The sequence below is a fragment of the Drosophila hydei genome, unplaced genomic scaffold (assembly GCF_003285905.1).
Source record: "Drosophila hydei strain 15085-1641.00,03,60 unplaced genomic scaffold, DhydRS2 tig00000149-arrow-pilon, whole genome shotgun sequence".
Taxonomy (NCBI): Eukaryota; Metazoa; Arthropoda; class Insecta; order Diptera; family Drosophilidae; genus Drosophila; species Drosophila hydei.
Genome location: NW_022045678.1, coordinates 4303224 through 4325283, shown reverse-complemented (window position 1 = coordinate 4325283; position 22060 = coordinate 4303224). Strand labels below are relative to the sequence as shown.

Here is a 22060-nt window from a genome sequence, read left to right as displayed (position 1 = left end):
ATAGAATGACTATTTTTTTGTTAAATAAATTATATTTTAACTTTTTTTAAATGAATTCGGTAATCAAAATGCATAAATATTGAACAATCATCGTTTGGATCTATTCAATATCCTGTCCTGAAAATATGTGTAAATAACAATCTTTAAATTCTTCATATTTTAAGATAACTGAGATGTTACTTATACTCAAACAACGTTTAAATACACTTGGCTGATCAAGAAACATATACTTAATTTATATACAATTATGCTAGGATAATTTTTGCACAGCTTTATTATCCTCATCCCATCCTCAATAAGAATGAAAAGTATAGAAATAAATAATCGGCAAAATGTTTCACATCGGCTTCTGTCTTCTCCTATATAATACACTATGTAATTAGGGTATTCAGCCCTTGATAACTGCAATGGGTCGCATTTTAATACACTTCTTGCTAATGCCAGCGGCATGGCAGGTGTCCACGACGTCAGTGACATCTTTGTATGCTTCTGGTGCCTCTTCCATGACTAGTTTTGGACTAGCAACGCGTATGGCAATGCCCATTTGATCCAGTTTCTCCAGCACTTCTTTGTAGTCCAGATTACGACGCGACTTAGCGCGTGACAAAGCGCGACCCTGTCGAACACAATTATAGTTAAAATTGTATACTATTAAAGATTAAAAGATGTTAAGGGCCTACCGCGCCGTGGCAGGTGCTGCCAAATGTTTCCTGCATGCCGCGCTCGGTGCCGGTCAAGACGTAGCTACAGGTGCCCATTGTGCCGCCAACGAGCACAGGTTGTCCAGTTAACTGGTAGTCAACAGGGATCAGTGGATGATGTGGCGGGAAAGCGCGCGTAGAGCCCTTGCGATGCACTAGTAGCTTCCGCTCCTTGCCGTCCACAATATGGTTCTCCACCTTGGCGATATTGTGCGAGACATCGTAGATGACGTGCATATCCAGATCATCGGGCGTGGTGTTAAACATCTTGGCAAAGGCCTGACGCGTGAGGAAGGTCATCGAGCTGCGATTCACCCATGCAAAATTGGCGGCAGCAGCCATAGCCTTTAAGTAATCCTGGCCTTCTGTAGAGTTGATGCGCGCACACGCCAATTGGCGATCATTCGTTTCAATCTTGTCGCGCTTCATGGCCTTTTCCATTTCGACGAGTGCATCTGTGGCCACTTGATGACCGAAGCCGCGACTGCCCGAGTGTATCATGACAACCACCTGACCCTTCTCCTCAATGCCCATTTTCGAGGCGCTCCACTTGTCGTAGATCTCGTCCACCACTTGAATTTCGGCGTAGTGATTGCCGGCGCCCAATGTGCCCAGCTGAGGTAGGCCACGCTTCTTGGCACGCATGCTCACCTTGGCCGGATCGGCGTTCAGCATTCGACCATACTCCTCGCAATGCTCTTTGTCCTCAGCCCAGACGTAGCCCTCGCGCAATGACCAATCCATGCCCATTTCAAGGGCTTCCTCCAAGTCGCGTGCATTCATTGGTATAATACCTTTAGATCCTACACCCACTGGTATATGATCGAAAAGCGATTGTGCCAACTGCTCCTTCAATGGCTGCACATCCTTTTCAAACAAATTGGTGCGTAGTAAACGCACACCGCAATTAATGTCGAACCCTACGCCTCCAGGGCTGACCACTGACAACGGATCATCCATGTCAAATGCTGCCATGTTGCCGATGGCAAAGCCATAGCCGGAATGTATGTCCGGTAATCCGATTGAGCGGCCGACGATGCCTGGCAATGCGGCCACATTTGCAATCTGCTTCACGCCAGGTAGAAAACCACCAACGGCACCTGGACGGCAAGAGTTCTTTAGCTCCTCCAGCATGAGCCGCTCCAGGCGGCTGTTCACGTAGAAGACACCGTCCACATTCATATTGGGCTGGAAGCCCTTCTTGATACGCCAGCAGTTATCATTGATCTTCTCCAAATACTTCAGCTCCTCAACGTAGGGCCTGACCACCATTTTGAGCAGTATGTAGGCAACGTTGTGTATAATATATTTCGTAAGTTTCTGTTTTTAACTTAGTATTGCTTATAATAACAACAATTTCGTCAGAATTCGCAATGCAGTGCCGGTAAATGACACACTTAGCGCACTTACAGCTGGGGCCACCCAAAAAAATTAACAGCTGCTTAATTAAATTTTGTTGCAATGTTAAATACACAGTTGCTTAGTAACTATTATCGATTACCACCACAATTTATTGTTCTTCTAATAAATCGACTAGTTATGCAGTAGTAATTATTCGTCAACAAACTATTTGAAAATAATTGTTTTTCAATAAATTCACATAGGTAGCTAGTGAAAATATCCAGTATTTTTAATGAGAGGCGGTCCATATATATCAACTTGATTACTCTTGTATATAGCAATAGTCAAAAATGGAAATTGTTGATTAATTGCAGTAACGTTTAAAAGATTCGTTCCCATCAGCCAATTAATTTTGAAGACGTGCAGCCGACTAAACAGTGATGTATCCAGACCTTCCACATCCTTGTTGTTTAGCGCCAGTGTCTTCAGTTTTGTTGCCGACGTTAAAATCATATTCAATTGAGTTAAGTCCTCCACGTCGCAACGACTAAGATCCAATTCGAGAAGCAAAGGAGCCACCAGGTGGATCACATTTATATAGTCAGTCGTTATATTGGCATGTTGTATTTTGAGTGCCTTTAATTTGCCGCTCTCCTTTGCACCTACACAGAGGGGTTGCAGAATAGACAACACATTTTCCGGTCGTATGGAATAGCCTACATTTATGTTGACAACTTCCACGTATTGGCCAAGTATTTGAAATTGATTTTTGTCATATTGAGGCGGAAAACGCATGGAAAATTCAATGTGACGATATCTGTGCAGCTGCCGTTCGATAGCATTGTCGATACGAGGATGAACTTTTCCCAAATTCACCATTAACTCATCCAGTGTAAAATATCTGAATACATTTGCTAAACAATAATCGTCTAGGGTCAGCAGCGACACGGAAGGGGCTGCCATGTTGAATGTTTACTGAAACGAGCAAATTGAAAATTATCAAATAGGCGCGCAAGTTATCGATAGTCGGTCAGCTGTTGGACCGTGTGTGCATGTGTATGTATTGTTTATGTCTGCGCTGTCTACGTGTTTGTGGTCGACGCCGCTCCAAAATTAAAGTGAATCATATAAAACTCGTCTCCAACTTACGCGACACTCGCGAGTAGCGCTCACTGCCATTTCAGCAAAAATATTTTCAATTCCAAACGCGAACGCGACGGATAAAACTTCGACCAGTCGCTGTCGACTCTAAACTGCTGTGTGGTTTTTGTTGTTGACGCGTTGTCGCGGTACAGGAAAAAACTGTTTGCGTGGATCAAAAACTTAAGTCAATTAACTACATTTGTGTCTTGCTTTAAATATTCCTATTGGAATATACATCGTCTAAGTGTCTGTATCAGGCGTGGCACTTACGAAGTCTGTTATTCGTATAACCCAATTGGAGAATTGATCACACTCACACACGCACACAAATACGTAAATTTTGCCTGAACTAGACTACCAGCAAGGCAACGGAAACAACGAAATGGATGATTTAGGTGAGTGTACACAAATACTTCCTAATTTAATAGCACCCTGTATTTAAGACAGGGTGAGCCAGTAATAATGTTGCTTAATGTTGTTACTGCTGCTACGTCAAGGTCAATTGTTGTTAGCGGCATGAGCATACATAGTTAATTAGCATTCCATACGTGTAGTTGGTGACAATGGCCGGTAGATGGCGATTAGTTCTTTGAATTCCTCTTACAATTTCAACTAAGAATCTTAATCTTATCTAATTTGGCTGCCTGGTTAATCATGTTGTATGACTAGCAGACTTGCCCAATCAGTCAGTGCATAGTGCCATGAACGTAATGTTATGCTCATACATACATACCTAAATACATAAAACCGTGCGTTTTATAACATATACTATAAGTATATATGTATATGACAAAGCTCTAATCTTATCGCAGCTTATGGATACTTAAGATCCTCGCCATTGCATTTTTTGCAATTTTATGATTTATACGCATTCTTTGAAATCAAAAGCGACGCTGTAATCATTCACTTGCGTGCATATTCAAATGATTAACACTGAATGTGAAGTTTGCTTTGTAGCCAGGTATTGCGAATGATATGAGTTCGTTGAGGCAGTCACTTTTTAAATGGGATTGCCATTTATTTGCTTGTATTTCTTTCCACTTAAAACCATACACACACATGCAGACACACACACACACTTTTAGTCATCATCAGCCGAACTTCGCGTATCGTCTTTTTGTTCGCAGCTGCCCTTGTTGGTTGCTATGTATTCTTACTTTATTTTCTTTATGACACAATTTCTCGGCTGTTTACTGCCTGTTGCGCTTGTTGTTAATGTCTTTTGATAAATATACACACATACACACTCCGATGTACAAGAGTGGAAACATTCCTAAGAGTTGACTAAAGGCCACTCATACTTATTGTGTGGAAAATCGACTAAGTTGACAGCTCACTGGAAGTCTACAACTTAAACGCAGCTGATTGCACTCTGCCCACGCACAGTGGTGCACTTATCAAAATGAAAGCACAAATTTCATTCATCATACGAACGGCACTGTGCACTGTCTAGCCTGTCGTTTGAGTGGAGTGTGCCCACTTTATTGATTACTCCCGTCAAAGAGGCTGCCCACTCACCACACGCAACGTCTGGAGTCGGGTTGCGTGTGCAGCGTCGTTGATATGTCTGATCGTCATAATGTTGTTTTTAGCGGATGCTGCAATTCACCGCTGTGAAGATCACAGTGGTATTAGTATAATGTTTTGTACATCAAATAATCAGAAAATAGAAGCCATATCAAATAGTGAGAGAGATGACAGGTCACAGATTAGTTGTCATGATTCAACTTTTGTTTTCACATACCGCGAATGGCACACTGTGAGCTCCACTGTGAGTGCAGATCGCTTGACAGTCGTTGTCTGTTTTGCTGCTAATTCCTTCTTTTGCCTTATGCCTCCCACTTGCGGCTTTCGTTTTGCGGCTTTGTTGCTGTCGCTGAGACGTTGTCGTCATAACCTCATCATCACGACTTGCTGCAACCGCAGTCAGACGGACGCTGGCAGCAGAGTGAAACAAATGAAATGAGCAACTTTGCGTTTGTTTATCTGAGCTCTCTCCTTCGCTCTATCTCTCTCTCCCTCTCTGGCTCTTTTATTAAACTCTCTCAAAGTGCGCGTAGCGCTCATGAGAGCAGCATTGCGTTTGTTTTTAGTGAAGCCTCAATGCTGCTGCGTTTGTGGTTCCATTTCATGTTCCGTTAGTGTGCACAAGCGCCAAGTTCTATTTCAGTTGTTTGCGACGCTTTTGCTTAAACACGACGCAACGTGATGTGCGCGTTTCATTCGGTTTCACTCGCGTTCGTCGTTCATAATAAACGATAACAACAAATTATGAGACATTTGGACAAAGTGCAACAAATAAAAATAAAACAAAAATAAATAAATGTTAATGTGTTAAAGCACAGCGTTTTGTAAAATCTGTATCAATCGAGCAATCGATAACAACAAAAAGTGTCAATAAAATCGATCAAGTGCTCAATGTGAATCAAAATACTTTCAAAAACAGCCAAACCAGCAGCACAAAAAGTCAATGAAAAATCGGTGGGTTTTCCTACTACATCAGATGGCATAGCGTGGGAAAATTATTTACTTAGGCTGAAGTATTTCATAGCAAAACTAGATAAACCATATTATACTTGGCTAAAAAGATAATAAAATATAAAAGTAATGCGAAGATAAACCTGGGCTGCGATAAAAAAGGAATTTCAGTAGTCCAACAGATAACACAAAAAGCGTCCAAAGAAGAGACACAAATCTGTTCGCACAATAGATTAATGAGCCCACTGTCACTCAGCAAATCCCGTGAACATTTCGCTAAAATCTTCGCCGAGCTTTTAGAATTTAAATTTAAACTAATTATGAAGCTAATTTTTAGAAATCGAATAAACAACTAAATAAAGAACAAGATGAAAAACGAGAAATATTCCTAAATGTGACACGAGATTTGAAATTTGGCTAGCGCCATTAATTTTAGACTTGCCCGACAATCGGATTATAATATACAGATGTATTAAAAATTGAGACTAATGCCGTGGGCGTGGAGGAGGGAACTATGTTCTTTGATTGACTGGAAAATGTGTGGAAAACAATAATGAAACTAGAGCAACGACGACTTTCACTGATATATAAACATATGTCTGTGCGTGATCTAGTCAATATGTCATTTATTTTAACTGCAAGAGCAGTTTGCATGGAACCTATGCACCCAAAAGGCGTTACATGTGTATTGTGGAAGTGCTAATACCCGACGTAAGGGTATAACAGCAATTATAACCTATACCAATTATGAATATACGACATTTTACACACGTATTGTAAGCACTTGAAATATATTGTAAACAAAGTCGCTTTCATTACGAATGAATTGTTGTTGTTACACTCAACAATTGGGTGTATTTATGTATGCATATGTGTGCCTACATATACATCTATATATATATATATACATATATATATATATATATGTATATATGTGGATCATCTAACGTCTCATGCATGTAATGCACTTATTGGAATTGCTTTCGATTTGCCGCCAAACCGAATTCCAATTAGTTACAAACAATATCTCTGTATCTCTTGAGTGCCACACACACATCCCTCTCCCACTCTGGCTCCCCTTCGCCCACGCCCATGTCGACATCCACTGCCTCTGATCAAATGTTTGTGCAAAGCATTAGCTGAGCTGAACTGAACGAAATAGAAGAGAAGTTAGCACCTTTTTGTTGGGCATAGGGAACGCCGTCAATCCCCTATCTCCTCGCTCAGTCGTTTGAGTACAATGAGTTCATCGTTCAATTTGTTAGCGTAGTTCGAGTCGCGCAAGTTCTCGTTTTCAATCACCAAATCGATTCTTATCTCCAAGTGCCGACTCATAAAATTTCAATTAGTGCGACGTTGAAGGGAGCAGCTGAGATGTTGCCCTGCTGCGCTTCCTCTTCTACTCTGCTCTCTCCAGCTGGCTTGCTCTCTAGCTCTGAGCGCACAGAGAACCTTTGCTTTTATCTCATCTCTGAGTATCAGGGCCACCCACATCATAGTCGGATCTCTTCAAACTTAAAAATAAATGCCTAGAATACTGCGAAAGCGAGTTATTTAATATATGCATGTAAACCTAATTAATAAACTTAAATCAGAATTGCCTTATCAAGTTAAGAATGAAACGGGAAGCGTAGTACTTTCAGATAAACCTGACTTAATATCTGGAAATATCAATCTAGATCAATCAAGATTCGAATTAGAAAGTTAGATTCTTAATTATAAATGGAATTTAAATTTGTTGTCCAATATTATTTAATTAAAATTCCTAATAGAAAATGTTGATGTATCTTAAATTAAGATTTCCTTGTATTATTTCTTCGAATAGTTGATATAAACATCGATTCGATCACAGTTTTTTGTGTTTTCCAATCCTTGTTTTGGACAGCATATAAAATGGTTTTATAGCGGCATAAACTGAACTTATTTATGGCCCATAGAAAGGTCAGCATGGATCCCCCACGTGAATGTAAAATGTTTTTTGCTTTACGTTTTCACCTTTGGCGTTTCAGGCAAGGTCGGCCCAACTTTTATGTACTTACCTATCAAATATTCATCTAGTATTTATAGAGAGATCTAGCTATCGTCTGCGGCGTCGGTCAACAAGAGTCCAAGTCCATTGAGCACTGGCCGCCCGGCGCTGCTCGGAATTTCCTGCGCCCAAAAAACTTAAACAAAAATGAAATCATAAAAAATCAAGTTTTAAATAACCGACAATTGAATACCCTTGCAGAAATATTTTATTTTTGACATGTTATTCCTAGGGAGTAAGTTTGACTCAACAGCTCATGAAAATGAACTGGTTCGCTTAGGAACTATACGCGTTGCTTAGAGTTGAAGAACAGTTCATGAACCATATGTTCCATTGAGTAGTTCAGCAATATATGAGCTTTGCATTCATTAGAGCTATTTAACAGCGCAAAAGGAACCACCGAATAACTAAAAAGTTCGAATGAACCAATTACTGGAACTTAAGTTCATGAACTGCTGAACTAGTAATAAAGCTGTTTTTGTGTGATGAATAAACATATTTCTTTTATAAATTATAAATATATAAATATATATATATATATATATTTTTTTTTTATAAATAATAAATTATAAATTGAACTCAAGTTGTGGGACACAGGGCCTATATAAGGCACAGACAAATTAAATATTTTAAGATGACTTAACTCAACTTTTTAATTGGCACTAATTGAAGCTAGAACTAGAACTGGAAAACTGGAGACTGAGCAGTAGATATTTAGACAAATAAAGAACTGGAGTTTAAGATAAATACAGAACTAGATAACTTAAGAACCAGAAATCTATAGAGCTACAGATCTTTAAAACTATAGAACTAAGGATCTGAAGAGCAATAGGATAATAGACGTAGAGAACAATTTAACTGTAGAGAAATGCAGATGTAGAGAATTAGAAAACTAGATTTATATGAAGCTAGAGAAATAGATACTTATGGAGAACTGCATAATTAGAGTGCTTTAGAATAAAATAATATTAACTAAAGAAATAGAGACTTAGACAACTAGACTTAAGAATTATATTTATTTATATTTATTTAAAGATGAGCGGCTGGAGAACTAGTTAATTTAAGATCTTGAGAAATTTAGAACTTGAAAACTTTAGGTCTATATAGCAACAGATTTATAGAACAATTGATAAAGAAAACCAGAGAAGAAGAGAACTAGCGAGCTATACATCTAGACAAATAGAGCTCTATAGAGAACTAGAGATTTGGCGATATACAAAAGAAGACAACAAGAGAGCTGAGAGACTAGAAGCAAACAAATCGTTTCAGATCCTGATATCAATCTAACAAATAGAGATCATGTCTAGAATGATGTCTTGTCCTGTGTCTAAGAGTTGATATAGCCTCGCCTAGGGTATGCTAATATATCGTGCCTTTGACTTTTAAATTTAGAACTGGCAAACACAATCGTTAGTTATTCTGCTGCTTCGTCTTCTTCTTTCTCTCGTTTCTATTGTGGATCCGTTGCTCTGTTGGCGTCTGCCCCGCGCGAGCTGGAAAAGCGTGTGGAGATATCTCTGGCTACCTTTTTGGCAATGCACTGCGGAAATGTTAAGGCATTTCTACTTTTTCTACTTTATTTTGTTTTTTAATTAATTTTTGGCCGTTAGGTGAATTCGCTGCGCTGCCTCTAGTCGAGGCGAAAACGTCGCCTGTGAGAACTTTTTTTATTTATTTATTTTTAGTTCTCGATCATGGCGTTGACGTAATTTGGCAACCTTGATTCCCCGCTAGCATCCAAACCAACAACAACAACAACAACAACAACAAGCAAAACCTGCTGCTGCGTTGATCATTTTTTTGTTATTCTTCGTTTAATTTATGTTTATTATTTGTTACCTTTTCCAATGTGTCGCTATTTGTTTGGACAGATGCTGGTCGTATTTTCTTTTGGTATCCAAATGGCTAATAAATCAGGTCTTATGGCATCGTCGGATCAACCTGATCGCGTGTCATCCGTGGGTGATCATCACTTATCAAAGTCTCATATATCAACCAAAATTGCATTTCGAAGTCCCACTCACTTTTACTTGAAGCATTTGGTTAGCTCTGGATATGCCAGAGGCGGGCTGCATCGAATCAACATTCTTCATCTGATTTTGGATCAGAAATGAATTGCTTAAATTACTTTCCAAATTAAAACTAATTTTCTTTTGTAATACTTCCTGTTAGCCAATTCAACTCTGGGCAGCTTTAGAGTTAGGAATATATTGGAATTGGAATTGGCTCTGGAAAATGAACTAGTGAACTTATTCACTTGCTCAGTGAACGTTGAGTGATGTATGATTCTCTGTGACTCAATTATTCAAGTGATCACGAGTGATTCATAATATTCAACAGATGGTTACATTCTATTCAGTAGCTGCGAATGAACGAACCACGAATATTGTGTTCCTGAACTGCTGAACTAAATGAGCTAATGAATAAAATCAAAACGATTGAGCTCTGCCTTCAAATAGAACTAGAACTGTTTAATTGCTGAACTAGTTTCCTTTCTGTCAGTCGCAGTTAATAAGAGTTCACTCTTAATGTGAACTAAATGAACTGATATTCAAAGATATTAAAATTGAACTAGATCTGTATGCTGAACTAGTTCCCTTTCTCTCAGTTGCAGTGAAAGATTGAACTCTGTCATCAAATTAAACTAGAACTATTTAAATTCGGAACTAGTTCCCCTTCCTTCAGTCGCAGTTAATAAGAGTTCACTCTTAATGTGAACTAAATGAACTGATATTCAAAGATATTAAAATTGAACTAGATCTGTATGCTGAACTAGTTCCCTTTCTCTCAGTTGCAGTGAAAGATTGAACTCTGTCATCAAATTAAACTAGAACTATTTAAATTCGGAACTAGTTCCCCTTCCTTCAGTCGCAGTTAATAAGAGTTCACTCTTAATGTGAACTAAATGAACTGATATTCAAAGATATTAAAATTGAACTAGATCTGTTTAAGTGCTGAACTAGTTCCCCTTCTAGCAGTCGCAGTGATAGATTGAACTCTGTCATCAAACTGAACTAGTGCTGTTTATGTGCCGAACTAGTTCCCTTCCTCTCAATAAGAGCTTGCTCTTAATGTGATATCCCGCAGCTCCTATTTGTAGCATTTAGTGAAAGGCCGTGGCAGGGGAAGTTCTGGGCCAGAACTCTTGACAGACAAACGGATACCGAATGACAGCCAAACTCAGCACAAACAAAGCGACAAATCCGTCGACGGACGGGCCTCGTATGGCCAAAAATAAAAATGCGCTCGGGGGGAGGAGGAGGCAGTCGATGCAAAAGCTTTTAAATATATCATCCAAGTGCATTGGGTGGAACACTATGAATGAGACTATTTAAATAATATAGCAATCTGTTGGTATGAACTTTCGATTTTTAATTGACTTTTGAATGCAGCTGAAGAGCAAAGTGTTATATATATAAAGAAATCAATATGGATAGAACAATGTATGGCAAAATAGATCCTGGAGCGCGACAGCCCTATCGCACGGTGCGCAGCAAGGGTATCCAGCCGGGCTGTAAGTATTGAAGCAACTAATCCGACTCAGTTTCCAGCTCACAGATAAAGTGCAGAGACGTCTCGCATGGGGCGTCATTCATTTGAAACGAGCTGCTCGCTCTCCAGAGCTCCACGCAATGCTCCACACCGCCAATGTTGTCCGGCTGGCCGGCGGACCAGCGAAGGAACTGGGCGTCCTTGCCCGTTGCCTGCGATGCGTATACGCCCGGTATGGCCAGCTCATAGAGCGACAGCCAATAGCTCTTAGCTGGATGCAAGTGGGCACTGAGCGCCAGCAGCTCCTGCTCACTCTCCAGGTTGACCAGAAACCCGTTAAGTTGGCGGCAAAGATTGCCCGCGTGGAACCAATTCACACTCAACGATTCCTCAATATAGTAAACCTTGTCGCCGATCAAAGTTAGATTTGCCACAGTCGGTCGCTTGATAACTGCTGCGATATATCAAAAGATTTGCTGGAGTAACTTAGTTAGCTGTAGCTGCTTACCTGCGTCAATGGGCGTGGCGTTGAAGCCCATAGCACCCAATAACAACAGCAACAACAGCAGGAAATATTTTTGCATTTTCCGCCTTAATGTCTGCACACTTGAAGTAGAAATTTGTGACTAAACTAAATGTTCACCATACGATTTGCGTGATAAGTAGGAAATATGATAGTAATATTGATAACTAACTTAAGTCGGCATTGGCAATCAACAACAGTGTTCACTCGCAATGTAGAACGCTCTGGAATTGCAATTGTTGGGCTGCATTGATTTATAAATTATATGAGTATATATACATTAGTATATATATATAAATATATGATTTATTGCCTGCTTAGCGAGTGACCACTGTACCTAATTGCCATCAGCTGCTTGATAAGTTGTGCAATATTTGTGTACTTCCCCTATTTGCAAATAGAAATTTACGCAATTCGCTGTTCGCAGCTATAAATCAGAATTGATCCATGTCAAACTGATAGACAGGCGAGAAGCAAGTCAAATATAATATATACTCCTTTCACTCCTGCGAACGCGTCTTAAAATGTGAATAACAAAAATATCATTTCCGTTTGTACTATGCTAAGCGCCATCTATACCTCATTTTATGAACTTGCATTGCCTTTGCATACCGTTGCATACTTTTAAGCACAAACAATTTTCAGCTTAGAACTTTTGTAAAAGGAATTTATGTTTTTACGTGCTGCTCGTTCACATTGTCAAAAGAGTAGATAGGTTTGACCTGGAAGCAAAAATCGTTTCTTGCGCAATTACTGTTTCCTTTATCGCGCACAGCATTTGTAAAATACTTTGCATAAACAATTGAAGCCATACAAAACCGTGTGACGTAACAGATGAAATTTCTGTTGTCTATAGATCGGAAGTTTTCGTAAGTGTAACCTAACAGACAATGCTTTGGTCTGCTGTTGATTCCCTGTAAATGCAAGAAGCGCAGCTGAAAGGGAGTAACATTATCAGTTTCGTAATAGCTGAGTATATTTTGCATGGGGTGTAATATTATAATAAAATTATGTAAGATATTAAATTATTTTCATAATTAACTACCAAAACAGGGTATAACATTTTAAAAATGTCATATCCTATTACCAGAAGTGTAACTGCATCTCGTTTCTTCTGCTTCTTCTTTCTGATACTCGCTCACAAAGTAAAAGGAGCATATCGATTTGATGAAATATCTTCTGCTAAAGGAAATCAAATGGATACAGTTTTATTTCAATTTTTTAATCAATTTAACAATGTTTAAATATCGATTACAACTTTCATTCCTTGGGCCAGATCATTTGAACAAATGTAAACGATACGATATAGATACCTGTTTCCTTCCCTATGCAGCCTGATATTATATTTATTTTATTTACAAGTTCTTTGAGCTTAAGAGCATTAGCTAATTTTTTCAGTTCTCAGATTGTTCTTTATCTACGTTTTTACCTGTTCTACAATATTTTCTTTGTTAACTATTTCTTCCCTCACTTGAACTATTTTTTTTTTCAATTACTTTATTTTCGCCATATATAGTAGCTTTTGGGTTGACACTTGCTAACCGCAGTTGAAATAATTTTAAACTAAATTCTGCTAAAATGCTCTGAATAAAGTAGGCTCATAATCTCAAAATCACAATTCTTAATGAAGCCCAGGTTAAAGTTGAGTCTGAGATTAATCTCACATATAATTAGTATATTATCAGTGTATTCCGCTTCTATGTTATTGGCAACAACAATTATTTATAATCTATATAATATAATATATATATATACATCTGATCTAATTTGATCTGATATATGTATATATATACATCTTCATATGAATATGTCTTCTAAGCAAGAACTTTTATATTACATACTTGCAAATATAATCGATTAAAATCGATCAAACTTATTTCTGAAAATTTGAACCTTCGAATTTACTTACCCCGATATAGAAAGTTCACTAAAAGAACTAGCGTCGTGGCATAGGGTATTTGTTAGTCGAGGCATTGCAGCTTGAGCTTTTTTTCGTTTACGTGTTTCTCAATGTTCGTAATTACAGTTCACTGAGAACCAATACACTCGCGTTATTAGAGATTGCATCAAAAGTGAAGTCCCATCTAGTCAGACATTGATTTGAATATTTTGAATTCAGTTAGTAATTGAACGTCGTGTGGTTCTCATCGCAGGTGCAATTGTGCAATTGAATTTTCTATTGGAATCATGAGAGTCGGTAAGCAACACTGTGGCAATCTGGAGTCGGGTCAGGGAGGGGACGGAACGGAACGGGCTTACTATAGCGACCCCCACGACGTGGTTCATTCATTAGATCATTTCATTCATTCAGCGTCAGCTGAAAATTGACATTCAATGTGGGCGTCGCATAGTTTCTGCTGCTGTTCTATATTCGTATAGTAGATATAATAAATATCTATATAGGTGTGTCTGTATATATTTATATTTGATTGGTGATTGTGTAAGCGGTCTTAATTGCTAAGCTAGCTGATTCAATGTTAAGCCAACAAGCCTTGATAACGTGAAGTTTGACCAGATGTTGATGCCACGCTTTGGGATTATAATTAAGCGTTCCCTTGTCAGACCGGAAGCTGGTTTCGAATAGAAGTTCTTCGACAATAGTTCGGAACCAGTTCCGTTTGTTCACTTGTCACTTTATAATCTTTCCCATTGTGTTGCAAAATAGGCAACGCAACTTCAGTTGGAGACAACTCCAATTTCAGCTTGTTAACCTTATTGAACTGCCCGCCAAAAATCTGAGTAATAAATTGTGGATCTCATCGTCGAAACAGACGAACTAAAACGTATAAAAAACAACTCGCTGTCAAATTAATACAAAATAATCAACAAAAACACTTTTAATTTGTTGCCGCTTGACGTTTGCTGTTGCTTTTTGTTTTATTTTGGTTTTGTTTTTGTTGTTGCATACTAATTTTAGTTTTGGTCAAAGTCAAGTGACTCATCGGGGCCTAAAAAAAAACGCACTCAAAGTGTGCGGGATTCTACTCGGCAGGTGGCGCCTCTGAGACAAACGCCCACAAAGATAGCCTGCGGCATGCACAAATGGCAACGTTTTCTCAACACATTCGCTGTACAACAAAACGCAAAAGTGTTGTAATCAACAACAAGATCAACAGCTGCAGCAGCACTAGCACCAGCAGCAGCAACAACACCAACAAATAGACACAAACACATGCCCAATTGAGTTTGAGCGAGTTTTCCCACCCTCTCTTGAGTGAGTTGTGCGCTGCACATTGGGGCAATGTAAGGCAAATGTTCCGAGTAGGCAAATATTTTTTAATGGGGAATTCAGTAAATTATGAATATTATTTGATAAAATCAAAATATATATTTATATGCATAGAAAAGTTGTATATATTTTAGACATATACATAGCGATAACTTGCTAAATGTTGGTAGTTTCTAAATACAACAGATTTTAAAGTCAATCGCCTTAATAAAAATTTCCAGCTATTTTTGAAATCGTGTAACCAGTGTGCGCTGCTGCTGTTAGTCTCGCTGCTGCCTTAGCTTCAGCAACGGTTTTCGTCCGGCATCTTGTTCAGTTGCTTTTAAGATTTTGCCGAGCGAAAAATAATTTTTGGGTGATCCGCTGCGTTCCTCTGTGCGTAAAAATCGGCGATCAATTGTTTGTGTAGAGCTGTTGGTATTTGTTTTTTGTGTGTGCGCCCGCCCATAGCATAATATTTATACTTATTCGGCTAAGTGTGTGCGTATAATTTAATAAAATCAGCGAATTTCGATCATTGAAACAAAAACAACAGCAATAACAAAAGCATCAACAATTCTGAATCACATAAAAACGAAAGTGACAGCCGCAAGCTGCAAAAATATGTAACAACAATGTCAACAGCAATTGCCAAAAGCCATATGACGCAGCAGAAGCTGTGAAGCTGAAGCAGCGTTGTCAAGAGCATAACATAAAACAAAATACAACAACAAACGCAAAACGCAGCAATAACAACAATTGAAAATGCGCGTGCTGCTTGACCTGCTCCACGCTTTGCGCTCGCCCACGAATTCGCTCTCTTCCTCTCTCTGTTTGTGCATTAAGCAAGGCATCGTTCGCCGTTATAACAGCTGTCATGTGTTCGAATTCGAGTTTGGCTGCGACTATTGTGAATATGACTGCACTCCCACCCTGTTGTTGTCCCCACTAAGCCTCTCTCTCTCGTCCATGTTGTTCTTTTTTCGTTTTCTTGTTTAAACTGCAATTAAATAACTTCGATGCGATGCTCACTCAATTGGTGCTCCCTCTCTCAATCTCTTTAGTGGCTTTTAATTGATTTTAATTGCGTTTTAATGAACGCTACTTGACACAAATGCCAGTTAATAGTTGAAAATTGTCATCTTCGCTGCATTTTGGTTTGATATTTGATGATATTTTATGAAGTTCGAGAAAAAAAACTTTACAAGAAAATGGAAATTGAAAAGTTCATCATACATATATAAAATGTGTATAAAAAACCTTTTTAATATAACCTTTTATACGTCATCAATCACTGAGACTAAGCCATCAATCCGTTACACATATTTAGCTGATCTTTTCTTGAGTCAAAACTAACAAAATAAGATTTATGTCGATTTCCGCAGCATTTGCTTTTCTACATAAATCGTATAATAATTCTTTTGGCCCCGCAATCTTGATGTTGACCCACTGAAGCGCGACGCTCTGATAACCCTGCCAGCTCTATTTATAGTGAACTATCCCCACTCGCCATCTGGTACAGACCATATACCATATATATATATATAACTACATATATGTCTGAATATATAGACTCTTCTAAAAGTCAACCACATGTTCGAATCCTCATATTGTTTTTCACTTTTTTTGTGGATCGTTTCCTTTCGAATTATTTTTAAGCAAATTGCGAAACGATTTGCCATTTATCAGATATTTTCCAAAAAGTCTTAAATATAGATCATCGTACAGCAATAAGTACCTACCTTTTGATATTTTCACAATCAATTTTCTGCCAAAAAGTCGCGTCATAGTCGTTTTCCCACTCATTTGCTTTTATATAACTCAAAGATCGCACTCAATTTGAGTGGAACTCGTACATGGCCTTCTCTTTGCTGGCATTGGCCCAATTGCAGGTGGCACTAACTTTTGAACCCAACGCTTAGAATTGATGCCAAACTATATGTATATATATATATATATATATATATATATAGATATATATATATGTATTTGAATTTGAATATATAATATATATGATACATAGATATATATATATATAAGCTCTGCCCGATGATTTGTTTGATTTATTTTTGGGTATTTCAGAGCTGATGTCTTAATCGCTAGCTGTCATGTTCCATGTTCGACAGTGTTTTGTTTTCCATTCTCTTTCATATCTTAAGTTGGGTAGGTCAAATGTGTGAATCGCTTACAACGTGCAATATTTTTGGATGCCTTTATTTTGATTCCGTGTAATCTAATCGATTCTACACGATAAAGAGACTTGAACAGTTCAACAAGTTTTATCTAGGTTGTGTTCGATAATCCAATTGAATTTATCAAAACAAAAAAAAAAATAAGAAAACTTAAAGATCAGTTCAGCACTTACACTGTCCTATTGTGAATATGTTTTTACTTCTCAAAGTTGTATAAATTAGAGGCAACTTCTATACACAAAATAAGCGCACAAAAAGATTTGAAAAATGTAGAAATATCGAAATATCAATAAAATGTAAATAATACTTAAAAATAAATTTTACATGCTTCGAAATAGGGCAGACAACAACATGTGGCTATTGTGTATGTGTGTCTGTTTGTATATACGTGTGTGCGTGCATGACAGCTCTTGGCTGGGTACAGGGTATATACTGGCCGCGCACACTCGACCAAAACACGCACTTATGTTTGTTTGTTGCTTTTAGTCAAATTATAGCCAAACATAATGCAAACAACGTTAATGTGATCAAATATGTCTACAACGAAGCACACACACACACTCACACACACACACACACCCTATATATATTTATATTATAATCATATATGCGATATTTCGTGCATTGGCGCGATTTTTAGCTCGTTCGACTAGTTCGTCCCACGAGAAACATATCAAAAAACAAATGTATAAATGTATTTGAAATAATGTGTGTGTAGACCTCGTCTACTGTTCGATCTCTGCCACACCGGCTACACCCTCTGCCCCCGCTGCCGTCCCCTGCTACCTTGCTTATGTCCATTTTGAACGTGGTGTGGGAGTCGTGGCTTTTTGGCTCTGCTTTCCGATTGAGTTTCCAGGCAGCTTGGCAACTAAATTTCAAACTCACAGTTTTGTTGTTGTTGCTGTTGAAATATGCTGAAGCTACGAAGACATTTCTATTAAAGGAACTAATCGAATCGTTTGTACCTCGTTCAGCATCTGCATCGATTTTGGCCAAATTCCTATTCGGGCTAACTAAATGTCTTCGAAACTGATATCATCGTCGTTCCACAGCACGCCCCTCAACGACTGCTTCAAAGTGGGCGCGTTTGAGAGACGTTTGGGTAAGTCCACAACTGACAAGTGCGTGACGAACTATCATATGTGGGCATAGCCCAGACAGCAATGAGAAGCTCGAGTTCAAGTTCAAGTGTAAATGGTGAAAGTGTACAAATACTAGACGGAACATTATAAATGACATGTCAAAACTCTTACAAAAACACTTCGATAGCTTATAAAACATTTCGAATTATGCACCTGAGCAGAAACCTGAGCAAATTTCGTTTGAGAAATGGAAAGCAAATGCGTGTTTCATTAGAATTGATTAAAAGTTAAATTAACTTTAGCTTTAACTTTTTAACTTTTCGTTACTCTGCTCTCTATAAGGAAAAAAAGTAACGTCTACGGTAACGTAATTGTCAGAATATTTGCTATATGACACGGCCCTAAATGGGCGTAAAATTGTTGTTCCATTAATAGAGAAGGTTAACAATAAATCTCTAGAGCTTTAGTAGATATAGATATTTGCGAGTTGCACTTACAATTATATATTAGAAATTCAAGTATTGACTATTGGTATTGGTATATATTGATATACCCGAATTTGTAGAAAACAGCATATATTCAGATTTTATTTCATCGATCTGTAGAGTATCTAAACAGTAACTCACAATGTGCCAATACAAATGACATTTTCAGTTCCAGCTCTGAAATTGTGGAAGATACAGTTTTATCCGATTCGCCACGCCCCTATGGTCCCATAAATATCCACTATACATTTTAATATTTAGTTTTTAACACGCAGATATGTTCCAATTGTGAAGACTAATACTTTCTCACATACCAGACAATATTTCCAGAGCTGCCACGCCCCTAGTAGGTAGATAAGTAACATCTTAACACTATCTTATGATACTACCCAAATTACAAGGGTCCACCTTCAATGACATCAAGACAAAACCATTATGCCCCTGCACTTCTTGAATGAGTATAAAAAATGATAATGTTTCATTAATGATCTGCTTTGATTAAGAATGTGGCAGTTAGGCGCGACCTACTGCTTAATACTTCTTCACTTCTTCTTCTGCTTTAACTGCTAGACAAAGGATGTAAATGGTATTTAAGTCTTCAACTTTTCTAGTAATTAAATTTCTAGTCATTAAATTTTGAGCTAATAGCTGTCAGACTATCAATGACACTGTCAATTACTATGGCACTGTGTACAAGAATATATAATGCATATAATCTGTCGATCTGTAGAGGCTCACAACTATAACTGCTGTGCCTTGTTTTGGTGTTGTGACAGTATTCATAGCTACATCCACTATGTACATATTTGTAGTCAGTGATCAGTGATCAGGCCGACTCTGCGAAGTGTATAAATTCTGATTAGGAGCCAGGGGAGCCTTAGCCCTGTCCGTATATACGAACGTATCGTTCTGGGAACCTCCATGAACTAGATACCCTATATTAGGCGCATATCAAGTTTATTTCAAATAATTGTTTAATTTTTAATTATTAATGAAATCGATTAAAAATATTTTAGTTATTAAATCATATCCCTTAGATATTTTTAGAGTGGCCAAATTTGCACATAAATTTGTATATACTTGAAATTTATTTCATATTTTGAATTTCAGTTTCAATAAAGATGAAACAATATGTAGAAGACTTCATATTTCGGGATATTCCATTATTACGTTTGTTTATAGCATAGATCTGGAAATCCATTAGGAGCTTGAAACACGCAAGTCCGGCAATTGGACTCACTGATCAAGTTTCTCTAAAATAATCTATAACTCTCCGTTTCAATGCTAATAAACGTTATGGAACTTCAATTTTTCTTACGTCTTTGGAACTAGAATCATTTGCTATTTTGCTGATTTTTGGTTGCTAAATCTTGCCCTATAAGGAACATACATACATATTTGTGTAGACTAATATTTGGCTTAAAAAAAGTGGGGAATATAAAAAAATGAGCATTCAACAATTTATTCAATAAGAATTTCAATAAAAATTATTAAATTGTTAAGTTCAATTATTGAATTCAAAGCTTTTTAATATATTATTCACCTTAGTTAAGACACAAACCCAGTTAAACTATAAAAGCCCAAAAAATGAGAATTTTCTTTAAGTTTTTAGTCTTGCTTGAATGCGCCGATAACGCGAATAAGCTCTGATATTTCTTATCTGTAACTTTTGGCTAGATATATGAGTGAAGGCAAGTGAATAATTGTTTGGACAGCAGCTATCAGTTGCGCTATGCGTCAGACCAGCAACGTTTAGGCCATGGCTAACTATGGCGATTACGATAATCTGGGTGGCTATGGAATGTGCCACAAGCGTCTGGTATCCATATTGAATGATGTTTTTGTCTTATTCTTGCAGATGCACTACTCGCCGACTTGCAGAACAGCGTGCCGGGCCAGCAGCCACAGCCGCAGTATGGAATTGTTCAGTCGAAGCAACAGCAGCAGCAGCAGCAGCAACAATTTGTAGATAACACGCCCGGCTATGGCAGTTTAAGGGGCAAAGCACAACAGTCGCAGCCGCAACCGCAAGTGGTAAGTGGCAATGGCTTAGAATTGATTTCAGTTCGTTCATTAGCTCCTTTGTTTTGCAGTATCAGGAGCATTACAGCGTGGAAACGCGCTCACCCACATCAGCCGAATTCAACGGCTCCGGCCAGCAGAGCAATGGCTATCAGCATCAAGGCAGTGGATCGCTGCCGCGCTCCGGCTATACGAATGGACAGAATAGTTCTGGTTTGTCGGAGCTCGATTCGCTGCTGCAGGACTTGCAGAATGCGCGTTACAACAACGGCGGAGTGGAGCGTAAGGGTGAGTCAGATGAAACTATAAGAAGTCACCGTCTAACCATTGTCCACATTGCAGCCGAAGTTGAGGTGCCAGTTAATTACAGCACACCCGTCTCCAAATACAACACCTTTAACAGCTACGCTTCGGTGGAGGATCGACCCACTATGGATAGCTTACTCAACGAGCTGGATAACGCGCATATTTACGCTGTGCCCAACGGGTACGTACTCTGCTCGTATATAGCTCTAGTTGTATCTCAATTTTGTCTTTTAGAACTGCACATAAATCGCCTACGCCCGGGCGACATGTAACTATCACGGTGCGGGAGACTAAAACCGAAAAACTTTCGGGTCCCGATGGACCAGGTACTGTGCGAAGTTTACTTTAATACTCTACACTGAACAGACTTACTCAAATCATTCTTTTTATGTAGTTGGTTCCATTGAGGAGCAAATCGTGCAGAAGAAGGATTCGTATTCGCCAAATCTTGCAGCACCAGCGCAAGTTGCTCAGCATCAAGGTTACACATCGCAGGCCACCAAGGAGTTGGATGACTTAATGGCTTCTCTGTCAGAATTTAAGGTAAGTCAATATAACAACATCAGAAAGGAATGCGAAAGGGATAAGGCCAGGATTGCGATAGTGCCCTTAACTATGTTAAACAATCAATTGAAACGACTGCGGTACCAGATCATATAACCCAAGTATCCAAAGTAGAGTTGTTATAAATTTATGGAATAATATGAATAGTAAAGTTCAATTATTGATAAACTGAATTTTCAAGGTACATAGAGATGTCATATACATAAATTAGTAAACCTTTTTAAAATTTCCTAAATATCATAATTTTAATTTTGATATAGTTTACAGACAACTGTAATCTAGTTGGCCAATATTATTCCCAATAATATTAATATACATATATTATATTGTGTATAGAAAAAAGACGAAATATTTTACGGTATTTCCTATAAAAGCGCGATTGATTTAGGCTCAAACTGTTTTTCTCAGATTCATTTCAAAATTAATAAACTATCGGTATATTATACTCGTTTGTGACGCCAAGAGTAATTCTTTATTTTTAGATTTATATA

General features: G+C 38.2%; 4 protein-coding genes across 16 annotated transcripts in view; 1 reads left to right on the top strand and 3 right to left on the bottom strand.

The window, feature by feature from the left end:
* Window positions 1–189: 189 nt before the first annotated feature.
* LOC111592590 (tRNA-splicing ligase RtcB homolog) lies at window positions 190–2141 on the bottom strand. Its single transcript, XM_023304906.2, has 2 exons — window positions 681–2141; window positions 190–616 (listed from the first exon to the last, which is right to left on the bottom strand). The coding sequence occupies exons 1-2, from the start codon at window positions 1971–1973 to the stop codon at window positions 389–391; spliced, it is 1521 nt and encodes a 506-aa protein (XP_023160674.1). The 5' UTR covers window positions 1974–2141; the 3' UTR covers window positions 190–388.
* Window positions 2142–2289: 148 nt separating this feature from the next.
* Window positions 2290–7930, bottom strand: LOC111592666. 5 transcript variants are annotated; one of them, XM_023305026.2, is made up of 2 exons: window positions 7703–7895; window positions 2290–3017 (listed from the first exon to the last, which is right to left on the bottom strand). In XM_023305026.2, the coding sequence occupies exon 2, from the start codon at window positions 3003–3005 to the stop codon at window positions 2310–2312; it is 696 nt and encodes a 231-aa protein (XP_023160794.1). In that variant the 5' UTR covers window positions 3006–3017; window positions 7703–7895; the 3' UTR covers window positions 2290–2309. The 5 variants fall into 5 exon arrangements, 3 of the variants coding, with proteins under 3 accessions (XP_023160794.1, XP_023160793.1, XP_023160795.1); XM_023305025.2 differs by lacking the exon at window positions 7703–7895 and adding an exon at window positions 4930–5107; XM_023305027.1 differs by lacking the exon at window positions 7703–7895 and adding an exon at window positions 3192–3259.
* The window catches only part of LOC111592664 (leupaxin), a 31900-nt gene continuing 13146 nt past the window's right edge, over window positions 3307–22060 (top strand). For 2 of the 8 annotated variants that reach the window (XM_023305016.2, XM_023305023.2), the window contains exons 1-7: window positions 15259–15311; window positions 18085–18212; window positions 20536–20711; window positions 20771–20987; window positions 21042–21186; window positions 21240–21331; window positions 21400–21548. In XM_023305016.2, coding sequence (XP_023160784.2) covers window positions 18128–18212; window positions 20536–20711; window positions 20771–20987; window positions 21042–21186; window positions 21240–21331; window positions 21400–21548 — 864 coding nt within the window. In that variant the 5' untranslated portion in view covers window positions 15259–15311; window positions 18085–18127. Of the gene's footprint in view, window positions 3581–5451; window positions 5667–11036; window positions 11207–13828; window positions 13905–15258; window positions 15312–15401; window positions 15417–18084; window positions 18213–20409; window positions 20468–20535; window positions 20712–20770; window positions 20988–21041; window positions 21187–21239; window positions 21332–21399; window positions 21549–22060 lie in introns of those variants that run through there. The other 6 variants (XM_023305019.2, XM_023305017.2, XM_023305021.2 and 3 more) reach the window with 6 other exon arrangements.
* On the bottom strand, window positions 11213–13255 carry LOC111592667 (C-type lectin 37Db). 2 transcript variants are annotated; one of them, XM_023305030.2, is made up of 3 exons: window positions 13137–13255; window positions 11693–11790; window positions 11213–11638 (listed from the first exon to the last, which is right to left on the bottom strand). In XM_023305030.2, the coding sequence occupies exons 2-3, from the start codon at window positions 11766–11768 to the stop codon at window positions 11223–11225; spliced, it is 492 nt and encodes a 163-aa protein (XP_023160798.2). In that variant the 5' UTR covers window positions 11769–11790; window positions 13137–13255; the 3' UTR covers window positions 11213–11222. The 2 variants fall into 2 exon arrangements, with proteins under 2 accessions (XP_023160798.2, XP_030079032.1); XM_030223172.1 differs by having other exon boundaries at window positions 11213–11635.